Raw genomic sequence first — 19,371 nt, 5'->3', positions numbered from 1 at the left:
ATGGGTCTTCCTTCCCCGTATACGGAGTTATCTTGGGAGGCCAAACGTCACCAACCGGGGGAGTGGACAGGATGCGAGTTGTGAAAGGTCCGGGCAGCTCCCTTGTTTCTAAAGATGGGTGCCCACCGCGACTTCCCCCCTCCACTCTCCTCAGGCGCTCATTGATGTCTATGAGGAGTTGCTGGAGCTGGTCTGGTGGAAGAGAGCCGCTGTTACCGGAGTCAGCGACTTGCTTACTTGTGAAAGTGTCATCTGCTGCGCGGCGCCCAGCCGAGAAAACCTACTCTTCTCCCCGTCATCGCTTGGGATGAGTAGCCTGCTCTTCCTCCAAGTCTTGGGACGTGGGTTGGATTCACCCCGGTTCGTCCGCTGCTCTTCTCGCCGAGAGCGGTTGTCGTCGAGCAGATGACGACAGTCTCGATAAATGTGGAACTCTTCAGAGCGGGTAGAATGCTCGCCAGATCGGGCCCGGCTGACCAGGTGGACAAGTCTCTTTTGGAAACCTGGGGGTGGGTGGCTACCTTGCCCTGCGTCCAATTGACGCGGAACATTTTGGTCCCTTCGGGGGGGGTTTCCTCTCTCACCACTCCGGAGGGTGGTGTGTTCGTCCCTGTTATGGGGGTTCCTCCTCTCACCACTCCGGAGAGTGGTGTGTTCGTCCCTATCATGGGGGTTCCTCCTCTCACCACTCCGGAGAGTGGTGTGTTCGTCCCTGTCATGGGGGTTCCTCCTTTCACCACTCCGGGGAGTGGTATGTTCTTCCCTGTTGCGGCGGAGTCGCTCATACAGCTGTGTTGCACCTTTTTGGAGGTCGAGCTGTTCCTGGGTTCGTTGGAGCTGAGTCTCCAATCGCTGGATGTACGCCTCCTGATCAGATTCGGCAGTCTTCTTGCCTCGCTTGTCACCCACCGGGGTGTTGTCAACTTGGTCGAGAATAGGACCTCCGTTAGACATTGCAGAGGTCGGAAGGTCGGAAGTCCGTGCACCTCAACTGAGGGTAGAGAATCAAATGGGAGAAAGGCTCTACTTTCCCACAGACGGCGGCAAACTGTTGATGCTGAAAAATGGTAAAGCAGTCAACGTCGAGTCGAATCACGTGGGCCCGTTGACCCACCACTGAATGGATGACACGTCGAAGTGTGGTAGGAACGGGTAGCTGGGTCCGACTGGTGAGTAATGAGAGAGAATGATATCCAAATCACCCTGTGCAAGTACACAAAAGTGAGCGGGAAGGGCACCGGTGTGGTACCGGCCAAAGCTCCTCCGACACTCAAGTCAGTGTTCAGAGAGATCTGAGAGCAGAGTGAGTGAATAGTATAATATTGATTGAATTGTCCTTTTGTGACAAGAAGGTACCTCTTTTATAGTACCTTTGGAAGAGTGTCAACCAATCCGGTGATGACACGTGTCCCTTGTGATGACTTGCACTGTAGGAGCGCAACGTGTCACCGGTCTCGAGGATCTGAGTGAGTTGACACGGGTCGGGAGCCCAGGAGGCTTGAGCTTGGGAGGCCGGAGCCTAAAAGGCCGGAGCCTAGTAGGTCAGGGGCTAGGAGCCCAGGAAGGGCTTAGTCTTTTGGACCTAGACCCAAACAGCATGATGTTAAGCCTTGTGTGACTTGTCGTTATGTCCAGACGATTAATCATACGAACAGATAGAATGATGAACTTGAAGAGAAAACCTCTAGATTAATGACTTTTTCTGCGTTGGTGTAGTTGGACTATTCGTATTGGGCTCAAAATGGGTGTTGCAGAACCCATTCCAAGGCCCATCATATATGCACGTTAAAATAAGGCCGATCAGAGAAAACGAGCTCAAGTATTTGATGGAAAATGGAAATTGTCCTAAACGCAATCAACCCTTGTTATTTAGATCATATCATGAGAATTCTGTGTGTGTGTTGCCTGTTGAGGAGATGAATATCTATTTACAAACTGCAATGGCATGCAATGCACCAGAAACTGATTTTAACATAAAATTTAAACATATATTGGAAAAAAAAAATGAAAAACATCATTTTTTTCCTTGTTCGATCCATTTGCCATGCAAACCCAGTTAAATTACAAACTTGCCATTTGATCACAACACTTGATCCGTTACAACTTGATCAAACTAATTAAGCTTGAGGTGAGGATCAAGCTCAACTCTAGCAACCCCTACCCTTCCAGTCCCCTCAGCCGCCTTCGCCACCTCAACCTCCCCCACAACCAACCCCGCCACGTCATCATTCTCCCCCTTTACAACCCTCTCCTCCGCCTCCTCGTCCACGTAGTTCGGGTCGCCCTCGTCCATGGCCGCCGGAGCCGGGTCGAGCTCGTTCTCGACCAACTCCCCCGGACCCTCCCAAGTGTACTTCCCGCCACGGCCCGACTTGGGCGGCGGGCGGCCGATCCCGGTCCCGTCGACCGGGTGGCGGTCCAGGCGCTGCACACCCTTGTCGATGAGCTTCTTCTCGACGTACCTGACGGTGTCGGGGTTGTGGGTATGGAGCTCCGTCTTCTCGACCCGCTTCCGGCCCTCCTCGTCATGGCCCACTGCCCGGATCGTGAACGTGTCTTTCTTGTTGTCGATGGGGTTCATTCTGTGAGTGATTGTGCGTTTGTTGTTTGGTTCTCTTTGGGTTGTGTATATAGAGAGAAGGGTAGGGCGGTTATTGGATAGCAGTAGAAGGTGCTGGAAAGGTGTTGCTACGAGTTTGTGACAGGTGGTGGATGCGTTTTCATTTCTATGATCCTTCTGGTAAGTCTGAGAAGCCTCTGCACATATTTAAAGAGAATAACTTTCAAGGACTTTGTTGTGGATTCGATATTTGCAAGCCCAATTGCTCAAAACCAATGGCTTATAATTTGGGGCCTAGCTTTCATAATTTTTGGCCCAACTAGATTAGTGGATGTCCCCGATAGTAGTCTACAACTTAGATGGACGAGACCGCAAACCGTTCAAACTTCAAACCCACTAGACTTCTAAATTTTTTATTTTTTATTTTTTGGCCACTAGACTTCTAAATTTTTAACTCAAGTAAACTTTCAAGTAATGAGTATACTTTTTTAAATAGGAGGCCACGCACTCCATTTTTGTATACTTGCACTTCTTTTACTATTTTTATATTATTTATCTCTTTTTATTATTTTAAATTTCAAAACTACCCTTAATGACCTATTGACTTTGTGAAACATTGTTGGCTCAAGGAATGAAATTTTGAAAATTTTATCCAACGTTTTTCATTATTATTTCGGTGAAATTTTTGAAATTTTTGAAATTTCGACTGAATTTCTGCCAAAATTTTGAACACACTCCAAGCACATTTTTGATAAATTTCTCCAAATTTTGGCGAAATTTTAGCGACTGTGATTTACCCACTCACACTCCAGCCTCCGGTTGCTTCATCTCAGATCTCTATATCTCTTCTCAGATCGGAGAGAGAGTCAGACGTGATTGGGGAGATTTGGGAAGGGGAAGGGGAAGGGGAAGGGGAAGGGGAAAGGGAGGGGGAGGGGGAGGGAGAGGGAGGAGAGAGAAGAGATGACAGTGAGATTGTGAGAGAGAAATGAAAGGAAAGTCTGGAAGAGGCTAAGAGAAAAAAGGAAGGAAAAAGGAAAGTCTAGAAAAGGAAAAGAGCAGAGAGTCAAGGGAGAAAAAAGGAAGGAAATAAAAAGAAAAATAAAAAGAAAAAGAAAAAGAAGGAAAGAAAAAGAAAAGAGAGAGTCATGGTGGAGGAAAAAGGAAGGAAAGAAAAAAAAGAAAAAAGGTTAAGTTGATTGAGGTTTTGGACTTTTGGGTAAGTGGAAAAAAAAAAAGGGTTTGAGGTTTTGTTTGACTCTTTTGGAGTTTCATTTAGTTGTTTTTAAACTCTAAACTCTCATACATTTTTATAAAAAAGATAATTAAAAATATTCTAAAGGACCTAAACCCTAATATCTTATATTATATCCTAAAGAATATAGAGTATAGGGTTTAGTGTAGAGATTATAGAGTATAAAAAATATTAGGATATATAGAGTATATAGGGTTTAGTGTATAGATTATAGAGTATAAAGAATATACTAATTTCATTTATTAATTATACTAATTTTATTTAACAATATTTGCCTCCAGCGCGTATTATATTCACCTTATATCACATGAAACTTATTATATAATTTGGTTTCTTTAATATTTTTTTATCAATGTAGTAGATAATATGTTAAATAAACATATGATCAAATTTCATTCAAAATTTCTGTTGTTTTTGTCTAATTTTGTCGAAATCGAAATTTTCGTCGAAATTTCCATCGAAAATTTCCTCGAAATCGAAATTTTACTCCTTGGTTGGCTCTATGTTCTCATTTCCTTTCTTTTTTGTTTTTCTCTTTTTCTTTCCCATTTCTGAAGTTGCTCACCTTATTTTGTAGGCAACATGAGAGCCTAAGAGATGAAGGTGTGACGAGACAAACTTCCATTTGAAATCAAACTGATCTTATCATGTGAAAGAGCATGTCTGCACAACTTTGATGCCTTTGTTTTGTGACTTTGTGGGAATCCTTAAATTTAAATAAATATTTTTATTTATGGAGATAAAAAATAGTTTTTAAAGTTTGAAAAATATTATGAGAAAAAAATGTAAACAGGCCAGTCCATAACGGATGCATGGCAGGTCAACTCAATGAGATAGAAAATTTTGGCTCAACCAAACCCACTTAATGACGAGTTGGGCCAACTTTAAATGGACCGTGGCTGTGCCGGATCCGACCCGTCCCGGCCCATCTCTAACCATTGGCCTATTGCCAGTTAGACAAACGAGTCCCAATCGAAGCCTTAAACATGTTTGCATTTCTTTGACCAATTGGAGAATTTCAAGGGGTTCTTTCAGTTCCCCGTTATGAACCTTGGAAGTAGGAACAAAATCTGCTTTTAATTACAGAAGTTCAGAAGCCTAGCACTAGCAGTCTTCTTGCTCTATAAATTGACCACAGCATTTGTTAGTTGTTACCCTTTACAATTGCTAGAGCATTGTATTGAATTATGGCTGGAAATAGCCTTAAAAACAAGCTTGTTTTCCATGACAGTGATAACGATGATAACGGTGATAAAGTAGACTCAGGTAGCGATTGTGGGCTTTCCCTTGAGAAGCTGAATCTAGGACCAAGAAAGAAGCTTCTTGTTTTTAGTCTCAATGGGTTACTGGTACACAGAGCTCACCGTTCCAACAAGTCTGAAATCCCCACTGGTCGTACTCCTGATGGTAGATATGGGAGTCGTCTAGGTAAGTACAAACTTCAAACCATGAACTTTAATTAGAATGATTCATAATTTTTATCTAAATTACAACTAATTACATTTACTATAGTTTGACATTCTCTTCCTTGATGGTGTTGCAGTCTTTCAAAGACCTTTTGCTGAGGAATTTATGCGATTCTGCCTTGAAAGATTTGAAGTGGGGATATGGTCTTCTGCGCAAGAGTCAGTGTTTCAACTACTCAACCTTAGTGTTCTTTATATAGGATGCAGAGCTATACTTTTTGTGATTTTTATTTGGCACCTCCTCTAATGTGTTTATAATTTGTTTTTGTTTTTTCTTCTGATTGATTAACAGAAAAAATGTTGATGGTATCTTGGATTGCATAATGGAGAAACTGAGAAATAGACTCTTATTTGTTTGGGTAAGTTTGAACAGCTTAATCCTTTGTAAAGATATATGAAACTATTTTGAAAGATGTAGACAACAAAATTTACTTATCTATTCTTCAATAGGATCAATGTGAATGTACTGATTCTGGGTTCAAGTCCTTGGAGAAGAGAGCGAAGCCTCTGTTTTTCAAAGAACTGAGGAAAGTGTGGGATAATTTTGGTGGGAATTACTCTGAATCTGATACTGTGTTGATTGATGATAAGCCTTACAAGGCCCTCCTCAATCCTGTAATCTCATCAAAAACTCTTCTCTTCTCTGTTTCTTTTATACCCCTTCTTTTTTCATTATATGATCTTTCTGAAGTACTTTTATTTGATTTATCTCACAGACTTGCACAGGAATTTTCTTGAAGTCATATGAAGCCGACAATGATAGCGATAATGCATTAGGTACTTAAGAGTAACATACTGCAGGCCACATGTGATAGATTGGATTTCATTAATTTCCATTAAACTTGGGTGTTGGATTCCATTTTATTTAGTGTGCTAAATTGCTAATACATATGTTCATAGTTTAATTAGTTATAATAATATACTTACAAGTTACAAATAATAAATGTACCTCTAAGTCAAGTGACTGGAATCAAAATTCAATCTAACGTACACCTGGGTTTAATGAAAATCTAACCATTCCAAATTTCTACTAGTTTCTGATTGAGCTAATAGTTGCATTTTCTATGTGCAATAGATCCAAAGGGAGAGTTGGGGGAGTATTTGGATGGCCTTTCAACTGCAAAAGATGTTCAGATTTATGTGAAGGACAACCCATTTGGACAGCCTGCGATTTCACCTGACCATCATGAATGGCATTTTTACTCCACTGTTCTCCGAAGACTTGGGAAGCAACTGAAGCCTTAACATCATTTGGCTTTGATGAATTAATATGAATTGGATTCAAACTTTTTAATGTATTTGCTCCGAATGTGACTTCTGCTTTTGTTTTGAGCATTTTAATTAATATATTGTCTTTTCAAATTTTCTTTTGCTTAAGGTTAATTTCTTTGTGTTCTGGCTGCTGATTATAGCAGTCTAATTAAGGGATCAACTTTTACAGTTTACTTGAGTTTGGATTAAAATTAGCTATACTTTACTCATTTTTAAAAATAGTAGTTTTTCAGAAAAGAATAATTAGAAATAGCAAAAATTTCTGTTCTGTGTACCAAACCAAAAAACTTATGAATTAAACTCTTGGGATTAGCCCAAGTAGAGAAGGTGAGTGGGGTAATGGATTTTGATTAGAATTGGTCCAAGATTTTATTAACAAAAAAAAAAAAGACCTATGAATGTCTAAGCAAACCGAATGCATATTCTTCAAACCAATGGCTTTATGCTCCCAATTTTTGGCTAGTCTTTAAAAAAATGTAAACTGATGCTTTACTACCTTTTTTTAGGGGTTGTAATTTCACGAGGATAACACAATTTGAACAAAGTTGATAGGTTGGGAATGATCATTATTTGATATCAACTCACAAATGTTATTGATTTTAGTATGTTAAATTTTAATGACTGTTTATAATGACTAAGTTTTAATGTGAAATGCAGCTTTTATCCACAACAGTTAGTAAAAACAAATGGATAGTTGCTTTGGGCACTTGGTGGATCTTGGTTTAGTCATTTTAGAGCAGCCTCCTGATGCTTGTTGCCCTCTGTTTTTTGAGGATTTTGTTTGCATGGTTAGATGTTGTTATGTTAGTAGTTAGGTCTTTGTTTGTTTGGGCTTATTTTATCAAAAAAACAAAAAAACTGTGATGAGAGAGGTCTTGAATTGCATGTGAGAAAAAACAGCTTTCACTTTATTTAACAGAAACTATAAATTGTGGTGCTAATCTAAAATTGTGTTAAAAAATTTGTTTTTAATTCCAAACCACAAACCACAAACCCCAAATGGGGCATAAAGTCTCTTAACTGGCATATGCATACTGTATTTATGCTTTTTGTTTAGAAATAATGCGAATTTTTTATTTTGTTGCTAGCATGAAATCAAATGAATTTTTATTTGATGAGAAGTGTATAATTGGTAAGTAGTTTGAAGTTTCTACCTCACAAATATGTAGGTCAAGCCGAACATAACAACTTTATTAAATAGATTAGGTTAGTATTGACTATCAAGTCACCTCTGGTGCCGTACGTTCTCACTTTCTCAGCCAAAGTTAACTTGGCTTTGTCTTGCATGGCAGGAAAGATGAAGAGCAAAGTGGTATGTTCTGATGATGAGGAAGTCACTGATCTAGATTTAAAAGCATTAAAGATTTTATATGACTACTGCAACCCCATGGAGAAACTGAACCTTGCACCAAGAATTCAAGAAAGAAGCTTCTTGTTCTTGGTCTTGGAAGGCTTGCTCTGTCACTACCACTACGAAAATTCCAACATACCAAGATCTCGCCTTCCAGATGCAGCTTATGGAAAATTTAAGGCTATTAAATTAATGCTTGAGTATATACTTTTTTTTTTTTTTTTTTTTTTCCATTAGTTTGTTGCAAATTTAACTTTGTTCTGTAATAAGACTGTTCTGTTAATTTCACAGTTTACAAGAGAACTTACGTGAAGAATTTATGAAATTCTGAATGGATAGATTTGATGTGGTTGGTCTTCTGCAAGGGAGTAATTTACTCAATCCCTGTTTCACAGCTTTGGAGATTTGGTACTCTGCAGCATCTGAAAGTAAAGTCTCTGTATGTGTGAGTTTAAACTTTAAAGGAACCAACTGGTGTAGCTCTTTGTTCCCTGCATTTCGAATTTGGTGAAAACTGAAAATGTCCAAGCCAAACTTGGTTTGAAAAGGAAGAGACCTTGAGACTAAATAAGTACACGACTGACTAAATCCTCACCTATAAATCAACCTCTGGTGCCCTTCTCAGCCAAAGTTAAATTCTTGGTTTTATCTTGCATGCCAAATTGTTAAAGTTAATGTCCCTTTTACTTTATGATCTTATCTTAGTTGTTAAGTTTTTGTTAAAGTATTCGAATATTGCTTTTACTTTTGGTTTATGGTTAATATTAAGAAATTTGATATATTATATATATAGAGTTAGTTTTACAAACATTTAGAAGTTTTTTTGTATTTTCACATACACCTTTTGAAGTTTTAAAAATTACAACCAGATTTCCTGAGTACATGACTGACTAATCCTCACCTATAAATCAACCTCTGGTGCCCTTCTCTGCCTTTTACTTAATTGATCTTATCTTTTTGACCAAAAAAGAAGAAGATCTTATCTTAGTTGTTAAGTTTTTGTTAAAGTTAATAGTATTGTAATATTATTTTGACTTGTGGTGTATGGTTAATATTAAGCAATTCGATATATATATGAAAAGTATTTTAGTGTGGTGTGACTTCAGCACCCCAAAAACTCTCTCTGATTATTTCTCTTCCCCTGCAACTCTTGTTCAATCTATTGTTTCTATTCTTGGGTGTTTGAGTGCAGGTGAGTTGAAGTTAAATCCAACACAAAGATGGCTGAGAAGATGAAAGGCAAATTTGTATGTTCTGATGATGAACAGAGTGATGGTGAAGAAAAAGCAGTAGATTATCAGCATGGCCTCTTTATAGAGAAACTGAACCTTGGTCCAAGAAAGAAGCTTCTTGTTCTTAGTATTGGAGGCTTGCTCTGTCACAGGATATTATACCGAAAATTCAAATTACCAAGAGATCGCTCTCCAGATGCACAATATGGAAGCTACATGGGTACTAAATGCTTGAATATATATTCTCTGTTTTTTTTTTTTTTTCCTGCCTTAGTTTGTTGCAAAATTTAACTTTGTTCTGTAATAAGACTCTTCCTTTTTTTTTTTTTTTTCTTTCTCTTTTACAGTTTATAAGAGGCCTTACTGTGAAGATTTTATGAAATTTTGCTTGGAGAGATTTGAAGTGGGGATATGGTCTTCTGCAAGGGAGTAAGTAATTCAACCCCAGTTTCAAATATAATGAAATTTTCATTCACCATTATCCTCTGTTTGCCCTTCAGTTGATGCAGTAATACTTGTAGGATTTTGTGTGATGTATAGATGGTACCTGGACAATGCCTTGGATTGTGTGATGAAAGGATTGACAAGAAAGTTGTTGTTTGCTTGGGTAAGTATATATATTTAGGAAAAACCAATTTTGATCTATGTCTTTTATCCTAAAAACAAATTTGGTCTATGTGGTTTTCAAACTCTGCATTTAGTCCTTTTGTTATATATTGTTTGTAATTTAAGGACATTTTATAATCAAAATGATTTTTTTTCTCAAATAAAACTAATAAAATCGCGAGTTTAACTTAAAAATGAGAAAAAAATTCATGTATGTAACCTTCAATTTGATTTTTAAACACAAATTAAAATTTTGAGTTTGTTAAAATTGTCTTCGTATTGCAAAAAAACATGAAACACATGAACCAAATGTGGAGTTTTGAAACCACAGGGACTAAATCTATTTTCGGCATAAAACAAAAAGACTAAAAATGTTTTTTTCCATATATATTTTATCATATACTCCTAATTCTCTGATGGTTTGATCCATTTCTTATCAATAATGATGCGGTCATAATAACGTGATCAGCGAATGTAATCCCTCTAGCATTACTCATTTCTCAAGCATTGATTTAGGGAACCTGATGAAAATTTTGAATGTTTTTATGATATTTGGACTTTCTTTAGGACCAAGTCGAATGCACTAATTCGGGGTTCAAGACCTTGGAGAATAGAGACAAGCCCATATTTCTGAAGGAGTTGAAGAAAGTGTGGAAAAACAAGGGTTCCCTAGCCAGACTTCCATCTTCAATTGTCCAGTATTCTTCATCAAACACATTATTAATAGATGATACCCCTTACAAGGCCCTGCTAAACCCTGTAATGCTTTTAAAGGAATTTATAGGAACCCTATGAAGTTTCTTATAAACATGTCTGATCGTTTTTCATTTAATTGTTGTTCTGTTTTCTCTTCAGGCTCACACAGCTATCTTTGTTACTGAATACAAGGTTGACCAAGTTGATGACATGGCTTTAGGTGAGTAAAATTTATCATGGTCATTTTGTCTTCGGAAATAAAGTGTAATCTAGGTTCATGTTATATTTACTCAGAAGTACTTTTTTATTGTGTTATAAGGTCCTAAGGGTGAGTTGCGGCTTTACTTGGAGGGTCTGGCAGATGCAGATGATGTTACTTCTTATGTGAAAGAGCATCCATTTGGACAGCCTGCAATAACATCTTCACATTCTGATTGGAGCTACTATTCAAAGATTATTACTCATTTCCAGAAGGGTTAAGCTGTTGAGAGGAATGTTCATTAATGTTATGAAGCTGGAGTGATTTAAATTTAAATGACATTGTTTTACTCATTTCGCTCCCCAATCGGATTATGTGCTGGTGGAAACACCACCATTTTTCTCAGTTTGGTTTTGTTGTACTTTGGTTCTCCTGGTTCTCTTGGGTGGTTGTGGGTCTTGCGTGGATTGTTGTGCTCTTCTGGTGGAGATTGCTTATGTTTTGGCTCAGGGCTGTGCTTTGTTGGTGGATCTTGGTACTTTGTCTGGGTTTTGATTTGGCTAGAGTTCTTGCTTGTGTTCTTGTGGTCTGTGTGTTTTGATCTTTTTTCTTTTGTACTTTTTTCTGTTTTGTGTTTGTTATGTTAGTTGTTGGGTTGTGGATTTTGGGCTTTCCTCTCTGTAGTGTTCTGCCCTTTTGGGCTTCTTAATGAATCAGTCGTTTCCTTGACCAAAAAAAAAAAAATGACATTGTTTTCAAGGATATTTTCTACTTTTCAGTGTGGAGTTAACATCATATCACTTGTTGAATTTGATCTAAATCTTGGCCCTAATCAGCAGCATGTGTCTTGTACTTTTGAAAATTTTATTGGTGTAGCATTCTATTTGGATTAAATGCATGCATGTAAGTTTGGTTTAAGCCAATTTATCTATCCATTTCAAATAGAGATTCCATTAGGAACATATTTAACTAAAACATGTCAAACAACTGAAAAATAGTTGGTGGACTGAAGTAATTCAGTAAATAATTGCTTAACAAGCATGTCAAGCTAAAAATTAATGTTGCAATTGTCACTACTTTCTTACAGTCTAATGCTGAAATTGCCTAAATCTCAATGTTACAGCAAGAGTATAAAAAATGATTAGTTTGATGCTGTCCTCCTGTCTCCCTCTAAGTACATCTCTGATGGTACATTCATCAAGCTGCAAGCACTGGATATGAGATTCAAGTAAAATTGTTAACCTTTTCTGCAGAAATACACACACTTGTGAAATGGTTGATTAGATCATAGTAGTATCATACCTTGTATTCTAATCACCGGGAACGGTTGCATTGATTTCTGGGGATGGCCTATGGTCCGGTTTGATCCCTGTGCCATTCCAACCAGCACTAATCGGTATGGCTATGGAGTTCTGTACTTGGCTCATGGTTTTATCTGCTTCTCCATAGCTTTGTGCTGGTAAAGGGGATATTGGGGCCAATCTGATCTCACTTGCAGGTTGTGCTTGTGAGATTGGTGTTGCTGCTGTAACTGGCTTTGGAGCACCTTGGCTTGGGGAAGCAACTGTATTCTCACGTGACAGATAAGTTTGATTATGTATCAAACTCAAGTTAACAACTTAAAATTAATAGAATTTATGTATGTCCAAAAACCAAATTTAGCCAATCCAAACTCAAACCAAATTCATAATTATTTTTTTTTACAAGTTTAGCTTATTATTTGATTACGATCAAGTTAAACACAGGTCTGAACTCGAATCCGAATCTTTGGAAGTTGTAACAAAATCTCTTCTGTTTAAATAATTAATTATAGAAGTTGAAAAGCCTAGCAGTACTCTTCTCGCTTCTATAAATTAACCACGGCATTTGTTCCCCTGCACAATTGCTAGAGCATTATATTGAATTATGGCTAGAAGTAGGTTTGACTACAACACTAGTGATTATGATGACGACGACTACGGTTGTAATGAAGACACAGATAGTGACTGTGGCATTTCCCTTGAGAAGCTGAATCTAGGACCCAGAAAGAAGCTTCTTGTTTTTAGTCTCAATGGATTATTGGTACACAGGGTTCACCTTTCCAAAAGGTCTGAAATTCCAAGAGGTCGTACATCTGATGGGAGATATGCAAATCAACTTGGTAGCTAAATATACCAACCACTCAAGTACAAACTTTAATTTAAATTTTCATTTACTTTAGCTTCACACTCTCTTTTTTCCTTGATGTTGCAGTGTTTAAAAGACCTTTTGTTGAGGAATTTATGCAATTCTGCCTTGAAAGATTTGAAGTAGGCATATGGTCTTCTGCACAAGAGTCAGTGTTTGAACTACTCAACCTTAATGTTCTTATATGGCCTGTAGTGCTATACTTTTTATGAGTTTTATTTGTTTCCTTCTCTTTTGTTTTTTTTTTCTGATTGGTTAACAGAAAAAATAGGCTGAGAAATAGGCTCTTAATGGGAAAGCTGAGAAATAGGCTCTTATTTGTTTGGGTAAGTTGGAAAAGCTTATTCCTTGGTAAAGATATATAAAACACTCTCTCTCTCTCTCTTGGATAGATGTAGAGATCAAAATATGCTTATTTACTCTTGTACAGGATCAATTTGAATGTACTGATTCTGGGTTCAAGTCCCTTGAGAAGAGGGCAAAGCCTCTGTTTTTCAAAGAACTGAAGAAAGTGTGGGATCATTTTGGTGGGAAGTATTCTGAATCTGATACACTGTTGATTGATGATCAACCTTACAAGGCCTTGCTCAATCCTGTAATGTCATCAAGACTGTTGTCTTCTCTGTTTTTTGGTGCCTCTTCTTTACTGTCAAGTATCATTTTTCTTATGTACTTTATTTGATTAATGCCACTGCACTGCAGCCTCACAATGGGATCTTTCTAGAGTCCTACAAAGCTAAATGATAGTGATAAAGCATTAGGTAATATTGTAATAAAGAGAAACATATTATATGTAAATTTTGAAAAATTCTACAATACAGTCATTGCATGTTATGCAGATGATTTTTGACCCTTGGATGTTGACGAGTTCATTTTCCCGTACTAGGCTATATATTTTCACTCTTCAATTTATATGCATCACATGTGAATTTCTACTTATTGCTTCACAAATTAATAATTACTTTTTTCATTATACTGTGCATTTGTAGATCCAAAGAGAGAGCTGGGGGAGTATTTGGATGGCCTTGCACTGCACCTGATGTTCAGATTTTTGTGAAGGACAAACCATTTGGCCAGCCTGCAATTTCACCTGACCATACTGACTGGGATTTTTACTCGAGGGTTCTCTGAACACTTGGGAATTAAGCAATTGAAGTCTTAAGATAATTTGGCTTTGAGGTTTTATCATGAAGTGGATTCCAACTGTTTCATTGTATTTGATCGCAATGTGACTTCTGCTTGAGCATAATAATATGTTGTCTTTTATACTTTTCTTGATCTGCTTAATGTTAAAGTGGTTGTTCTGGTTGCTTGTTCTTGTTGTTTGTGTTCTGGCTGATTATATCAGTCTAATTAAGGGATCTACTTTTATAGTTAATTTGAGTTTGGATCAAAACTATTGAAAGTTTACACATATATTGCTTTCAAAAATAGTAGTTTTACAGGAAAAAAGAAATGAAGATTAGCCAAAATTTAGGTTCTATACATATACGCACCAAACCAAACCACCTATGCATTACAGACCGAATGTTTTTGACCAAGAAACAAAATAAAAATCAATCGGAAAGCTTATTCATCAAACCATTTTCCAGAAATTAACTAACATTCAGTCGTAAGATTATATATGCTGCCCAATTTGTTAAATTATTTGTCTTTGTACACAGCGTAATTTCTACTCTCAATTTTTTTTTTTTAAGGACTTGCATGTTGGATTTGATCCTAAGATTTCAAGCAATCTCTCTCTCTCACACATACACAATGAATGGAAGATGCAAACTAAGCATAACAAGCACAAAGAAATGCAGAGAGAGAAGATAGAGTTTTCTGGTGTAGTGAATCAATATATTTTTTTATCGAACTAACTAATGAATTTATCAAGTTGCACAAAGTGCTTTAATACAAAATATCTTGTGGAAGTGATCTCTTCCATCTATGTGAGCTTGAGTATCCAACCATCTAAAATAGAAGTCTTAACAACTAAGTAATAACAGATAATACAAGGGTACAGCTCGAGTCTTTTGACTCGAGCTGAAATCAACAGAGACATTAACTTCAACATTAGATGCCAGTATTCTACGAAGTTATAGTTTTTATTAGGGATAGTAATCTCTTGAGGATAACACAATTTGAACGATGTTATACGTTGAGAATGATCATTACTTGATACGAATTCATAAATGTTATTAATTTTGGTATGCTAAGTCTATTTAACTGGCAATGTATTAGCAGCTGTTTTCTTTTTCATCGTTGATACGATATTTATTCATTATTTTAAGAGGTGATATGAATTTTTATGGTATTGTTGGGCCCAAAATCAAATGATATTTTTATCTTATGAGACATGCATGTATAAGTGATAAGTTTAGTCTAGAAATAATGCAAATTAAGTTTGAAGTTTCTACTTCACTAGTTATGTAGGTCAATATTGAAACATAGTAACTAAGTTCAAACATAATATTCTTACTAGTAATAAACACAAATATGAAATAGCACAATGAGGAATGCTATCCACTTTTTTCATCGACCTTCTCCTTTATTATTTTTATTTCATAGTATAAATTCATGATCAGAACCGTTCATTTTTTAGATTTAACTATGAAGATTATCTTTGTAAAAAAATCAAACAAATCAGAAATCATTTGGTTATGTAACTGTAATAAAATAAACAGACGGTTTTGGTAACAATTTAATTCACCGTCTGTTTATTTGATAACAATTGCATGACTAAACGATTTCCGATTTAATTGATTTTTTGCAGACATGATCTTCATATAATTATCTAAAAAATGAACGGTTTCAATTATAAAAATACAATGTGGAATGAAAATAATAAAGAAGAAAGTCGGAAAAAAATATAAATTGGAGAAGGTAGATAGCATTCCCCATGTACAATTATGACATTATCACCTTTCTAAGGTATGGAAATGGAAGTTACATGGCACTAGATAATGAACCGTCTATACAATCAAGAAGATGGAATTGTTTTCAAAGTTGATTAAGAAACCAAAGCATCGAGAACAAATTAAATAGGTTGATTCATATACCCATATTTATGAACCTTGGAATCGAAACCCATCCGTTGTATAGTTAATAAGTACATGACTGACGTCTAATCCTCACCTATAAATCATCTTCTAGTGCCCTTTTCAGCCAATCTTAGAGATATTCCTAACTTAAATTTTAATAGATTTTAAAATTTATCAAAATTCAAGTCATGAATTTTAATGAAATTATAATAAAATTTTTTATATGTAAAAAATGCATCTAAATTCTTCACTTAAGGAAATTTATGACTTTTTTAGGACATGAATTTTATTAGAATCCTTTAAAATCTGAATTGAGGACATCTTAATTTATTTGGAATCTATTAAAATCTGAATTAGAGACACTTAAATTTTAATGGATTTTTAAAATCCAATAAAATCTAAATTGGGGACATCTCATAAAACGATGGCCCTAATCGTTTGAACGAAAATAAAGACAATACCTCAATACCGTCTTCATCTTGGAATTGACCAAAAATCCAAAGCGTGACGATAAATTATAACTGCACGCCACAATGCATTTAGATGAGTTATAGGCTTATATTCCTCGGTTTGAATTTGAACATATATGCATGCCCGTAACTTGTTTGAGAGAAATTCACAACCAGCAAAAAGCCGCAAACTCGTACTTTTTTTCTGTCCAATTATTTGATTCTACTTTGACGGGCCTACACTGACAGGTTGGGTGCCCTGTCATGAAATTATGCCACCAAGTTAACCCTCCCCGCCTATATATGTTGCACATTTCAAAGTTGAATATCACCAACCAAAGCCTCCCTTTGCAATTGCATTCTGAATGAGAGAGTTGAGAGAATTGTACTGGGTTTAGTGGGCATACATGGAGGTCCTCCAATTTGATGTGAAAATGTTGATGTGGACTCTTGTGTTGGTTGGGTTTGTGGGATTGTTGGTAAGGCTCTACAATGGGCTTGTGGTGAAGCCGAATAGACTTCGGTCCCTGATAACCAAGCAAGGCATCAGCGGACCCAAACCCACTTTTCTTCTGGGAAATATCCTGGAGATCAAGAAGGCTCGTCGTCCCAGTTGCAGCGTTGCCGAGGGTTCCACCAGTGAACCCCCCATGTTTCACAACTGTGCTGCTCTTCTCTTTCCTTTCTTTGAGAAGTGGAGGAAGCAATATGGTATATGCATAATAATATATGACTATATGTTCATCATCTTTATCATCATCATCATCATCATCATCATATATAGCATAGGGTATTAAATATATATATATATGACAATTGACATATAATGTTGCGACACCATTAATCTAGACTATACATTTATAGGAAAATTTATATGGTTACTAATTCAAATTGACAGTTTAGCAATATAATATGTCAAATTATTTCTTTGTTTTCTAGTGAATTTTTGTTTCTTCTAAAACATAGTGGGAAATTATCTGTGCAGGTGAAGTGTTTGTGTTTTCACTTGGCAACACACAAATATTATATGTGAACCAACCAGACGCAGTGAGGGAGATCACAACATGCACCTCCTTGGACTTGGGGAAGCCTACAGATCAAGCTACAGAGCTCGGTCCCTTACTTGGTGAGGGTATTTTAACCTCAAATGGCGCCGTGTGGGCCCATCAGCGCAAAGTCATTGCTCCTGAATTGTACATGGAGAAGGTCAAGGTATATATATATATATTATATTATTATATAATATAATTCACAGCACCATGCATATATATATATATATGTATGTGTGTGACTATATAAATTGTTTTGCCTTTTTTAATTGTATTTGTGGTAACCCCTACAGGGAATGATCAACTTAATTACAGAGTCTACAATTACTCTGATAAACTCGTGGAACAGCAAAATTGAGGCAGAGGGAGGAAAGGCAGACATAAAAATTGACAACTATATGAGAAGCTTCTCTGGCGATGTTATCTCAAGGGCTTGTTTTGGAAGCAACTATACCAAAGGGGAAGAGATATTTAAGAAACTAAGAAATCTCCAGGAGGCCATGTCCAAGAAAATATTTCTGACCGGAATTCCCGGAATGAGGTACTAGGACTTTCTTATTTAACATTCATGACTAAACTGATAAAATTAAATAAAATTATTTGTATCATATTTAAATGGACTCGTGTATGTAAGAGATGAGGTCGTAAATGTAACATGTAACATTACTGTGTAAATTACATATTACTGCATAGTGTTAATTGCTAGATATCTTATGTAATGCAGACACCTTCCCACAAAGAGCAATAGAGAAGCATGGGCATTAGAAAAGGAAGCAGCTACTTTGATACTGCAGGTAGTGAAGGAGAGACAGGCAGCTGGGAATGAGAAAGACCTATTGCAAATGGTTCTTGAGGGTGCCAAAAAAAGTGACCTCAGCCAAGAGGCAACAGACCGCTTCATTGTTGATAACTGCAAGAACATCTACTTGGCTGGCTATGAAACCACAGCAGTTTCTGCCACTTGGTGCCTCATGCTATTGGCTTCAAATCAAGATTGGCAAGAACGTGTGAGAGCAGAGGTCCTTCAAGTTTGCCAAGGCCGTATTCCAGATGCTGATATGATTCGTAAGATGAAACAGGTATTCTCACACGACATCTTAATGTAACAATCTCACATGTTATGTTGTTAGACTGTGTATCATATATGACCTGCCTCTATATATGTATGCATGTATGAGTTACTATAAACTTGAATGTTTGAATGTGCAGCTAACAATGGTGATTAATGAATCATTGCGGCTCTATCCCCCAGTGACTGTGGTGTCAAGGGAGGCTTTGAAGGACATGAAATTTGGAGACATTCATGTGCCAAAGGGTGTCAATGTTTGGACCACGGTGGTGACACTGCACACTGATCCAGAAATATGGGGACCAGATGCCTACACATTCAACCCAGATAGATTTGCAAATGGGATCACAGGGGCATGCAAGCTTCCGCACTTGTACATGCCATTTGGGGTTGGACCCCGAGTGTGTCTTGGACAGAATTTGGCCTTGGTTGAACTCAAGATTCTGATAGCTTTCATAGTGTCCAACTTCTCATTCTCAGTTTCTCCCAAATACATCCATGGACCTTCTCTTAATTTGGTTGTAGAGCCAGAACATGGAGTTGATCTCTTACTGAACAAGCTGTGAGTTGTTGCCTTGGATTGGAACACTATAAAGAGAGAGTACGTAGCTTCATTAGCTTTCTTTCTGAAAAATAAGAGAGAGAGAGAGGTTATTCTCATTACCTTCTTGTAACAAACAGAGTTGGGTTCCCTGCTGACTGCTGTCTAGAGTTTTTGTTCACTTGTTAAAGCCTATATTCCTACACTGCTTGTTCCCCTGCATACCATTGGCGATAAATCATATCTAGTGGGTGTGGGTGTTCTTACATTGGACGAATATGTTTTATGCCTAAATTGGCATGTTATTAAAATATTTAGTTTTAGAGAGTGGTGGATGGTGAGATATGGATATATGCTTTTTACTTCTTTTCTAAATTGGACACGTGTCACCAATTGGTTAGTGGTTTATGCAGTTCTTTCGTAGCCATCAGATC

General features: G+C 37.0%; 4 protein-coding genes and 1 pseudogene across 4 annotated transcripts; 4 read left to right on the top strand and 1 right to left on the bottom strand.

The window, feature by feature from the left end:
• Positions 1 to 1,945: 1,945 nt before the first annotated feature.
• LOC147281957 (plant/protein) lies at positions 1,946 to 2,749 on the bottom strand. The gene has a single exon (XM_086248969.1). The coding sequence runs from the start codon at positions 2,579 to 2,581 to the stop codon at positions 2,114 to 2,116; it is 468 nt and encodes a 155-aa protein (XP_086105095.1). The 5' UTR covers positions 2,582 to 2,749; the 3' UTR covers positions 1,946 to 2,113.
• A 2,157-nt stretch (positions 2,750 to 4,906) lies between these two features.
• Positions 4,907 to 6,566, top strand: LOC147281956 (uncharacterized). Its single transcript, XM_086249095.1, has 6 exons — positions 4,907 to 5,243; positions 5,359 to 5,440; positions 5,574 to 5,640; positions 5,732 to 5,896; positions 5,998 to 6,058; positions 6,357 to 6,566. Exons 1-6 carry the CDS (start codon positions 5,003 to 5,005, stop codon positions 6,524 to 6,526), a joined length of 786 nt encoding a protein of 261 aa, XP_086105221.1. The 5' UTR covers positions 4,907 to 5,002; the 3' UTR covers positions 6,527 to 6,566.
• A 2,173-nt stretch (positions 6,567 to 8,739) lies between these two features.
• Positions 8,740 to 11,358, top strand: LOC147281955 (uncharacterized). The gene is made up of 7 exons (XM_086248909.1): positions 8,740 to 8,822; positions 9,097 to 9,356; positions 9,484 to 9,565; positions 9,677 to 9,743; positions 10,310 to 10,501; positions 10,598 to 10,658; positions 10,758 to 11,358. Exons 2-7 carry the CDS (start codon positions 9,125 to 9,127, stop codon positions 10,916 to 10,918), a joined length of 795 nt encoding a protein of 264 aa, XP_086105035.1. The 5' UTR covers positions 8,740 to 8,822; positions 9,097 to 9,124; the 3' UTR covers positions 10,919 to 11,358.
• A 1,184-nt stretch (positions 11,359 to 12,542) lies between these two features.
• On the top strand, positions 12,543 to 13,934 carry LOC147281954 (uncharacterized; annotated as a pseudogene).
• A 2,751-nt stretch (positions 13,935 to 16,685) lies between these two features.
• On the top strand, positions 16,686 to 18,962 carry LOC147281953 (cytochrome P450 714C2-like). Its single transcript, XM_086248014.1, has 5 exons — positions 16,686 to 16,989; positions 17,264 to 17,490; positions 17,621 to 17,868; positions 18,052 to 18,406; positions 18,537 to 18,962. The coding sequence occupies exons 1-5, from the start codon at positions 16,686 to 16,688 to the stop codon at positions 18,960 to 18,962; spliced, it is 1,560 nt and encodes a 519-aa protein (XP_086104140.1).
• The last annotated feature ends 409 nt before the right edge of the window (positions 18,963 to 19,371 follow it).

The sequence above is a fragment of the Dryas octopetala genome, chromosome 6, assembly GCF_963921425.1.
Source record: "Dryas octopetala chromosome 6, drDryOcto1.1, whole genome shotgun sequence".
Lineage (NCBI taxonomy): Eukaryota > Viridiplantae > Streptophyta > Magnoliopsida > Rosales > Rosaceae > Dryas > Dryas octopetala.
Note: the sequence above shows the minus strand (reverse complement) of the source record. Positions and strands in the feature narration are given on the sequence as shown.

Bases quoted from the DNA above. Each gene is read 5' to 3' on its own strand.
- LOC147281955 (XM_086248909.1), top strand. From the start codon at position 9,125: ATGGCTGAGAAGATGAAAGGCAAATTTGTATGTTCTGATGATGAACAG. The intron at 9,357-9,483 runs GTACTAAATGCT...TCTCTTTTACAG, and splicing joins ACAATATGGAAGCTACATGG to TTTATAAGAGGCCTTACTGT. The intron at 10,502-10,597 runs GTAATGCTTTTA...TTTTCTCTTCAG, and splicing joins ACAAGGCCCTGCTAAACCCT to GCTCACACAGCTATCTTTGT.
- LOC147281956 (XM_086249095.1), top strand. From the start codon at position 5,003: ATGGCTGGAAATAGCCTTAAAAACAAGCTTGTTTTCCATGACAGTGAT. The intron at 5,441-5,573 runs GTCAGTGTTTCA...ATTGATTAACAG, and splicing joins ATATGGTCTTCTGCGCAAGA to AAAAAATGTTGATGGTATCT. The intron at 5,897-5,997 runs GTAATCTCATCA...TTTATCTCACAG, and splicing joins ACAAGGCCCTCCTCAATCCT to ACTTGCACAGGAATTTTCTT.
- LOC147281957 (XM_086248969.1), bottom strand. From the start codon at position 2,581: ATGAACCCCATCGACAACAAGAAAGACACGTTCACGATCCGGGCAGTG.
- LOC147281953 (XM_086248014.1), top strand. From the start codon at position 16,686: ATGGAGGTCCTCCAATTTGATGTGAAAATGTTGATGTGGACTCTTGTG. The intron at 16,990-17,263 runs GTATATGCATAA...TTATCTGTGCAG, and splicing joins GAAGTGGAGGAAGCAATATG to GTGAAGTGTTTGTGTTTTCA. The intron at 18,407-18,536 runs GTATTCTCACAC...TTGAATGTGCAG, and splicing joins TGATTCGTAAGATGAAACAG to CTAACAATGGTGATTAATGA.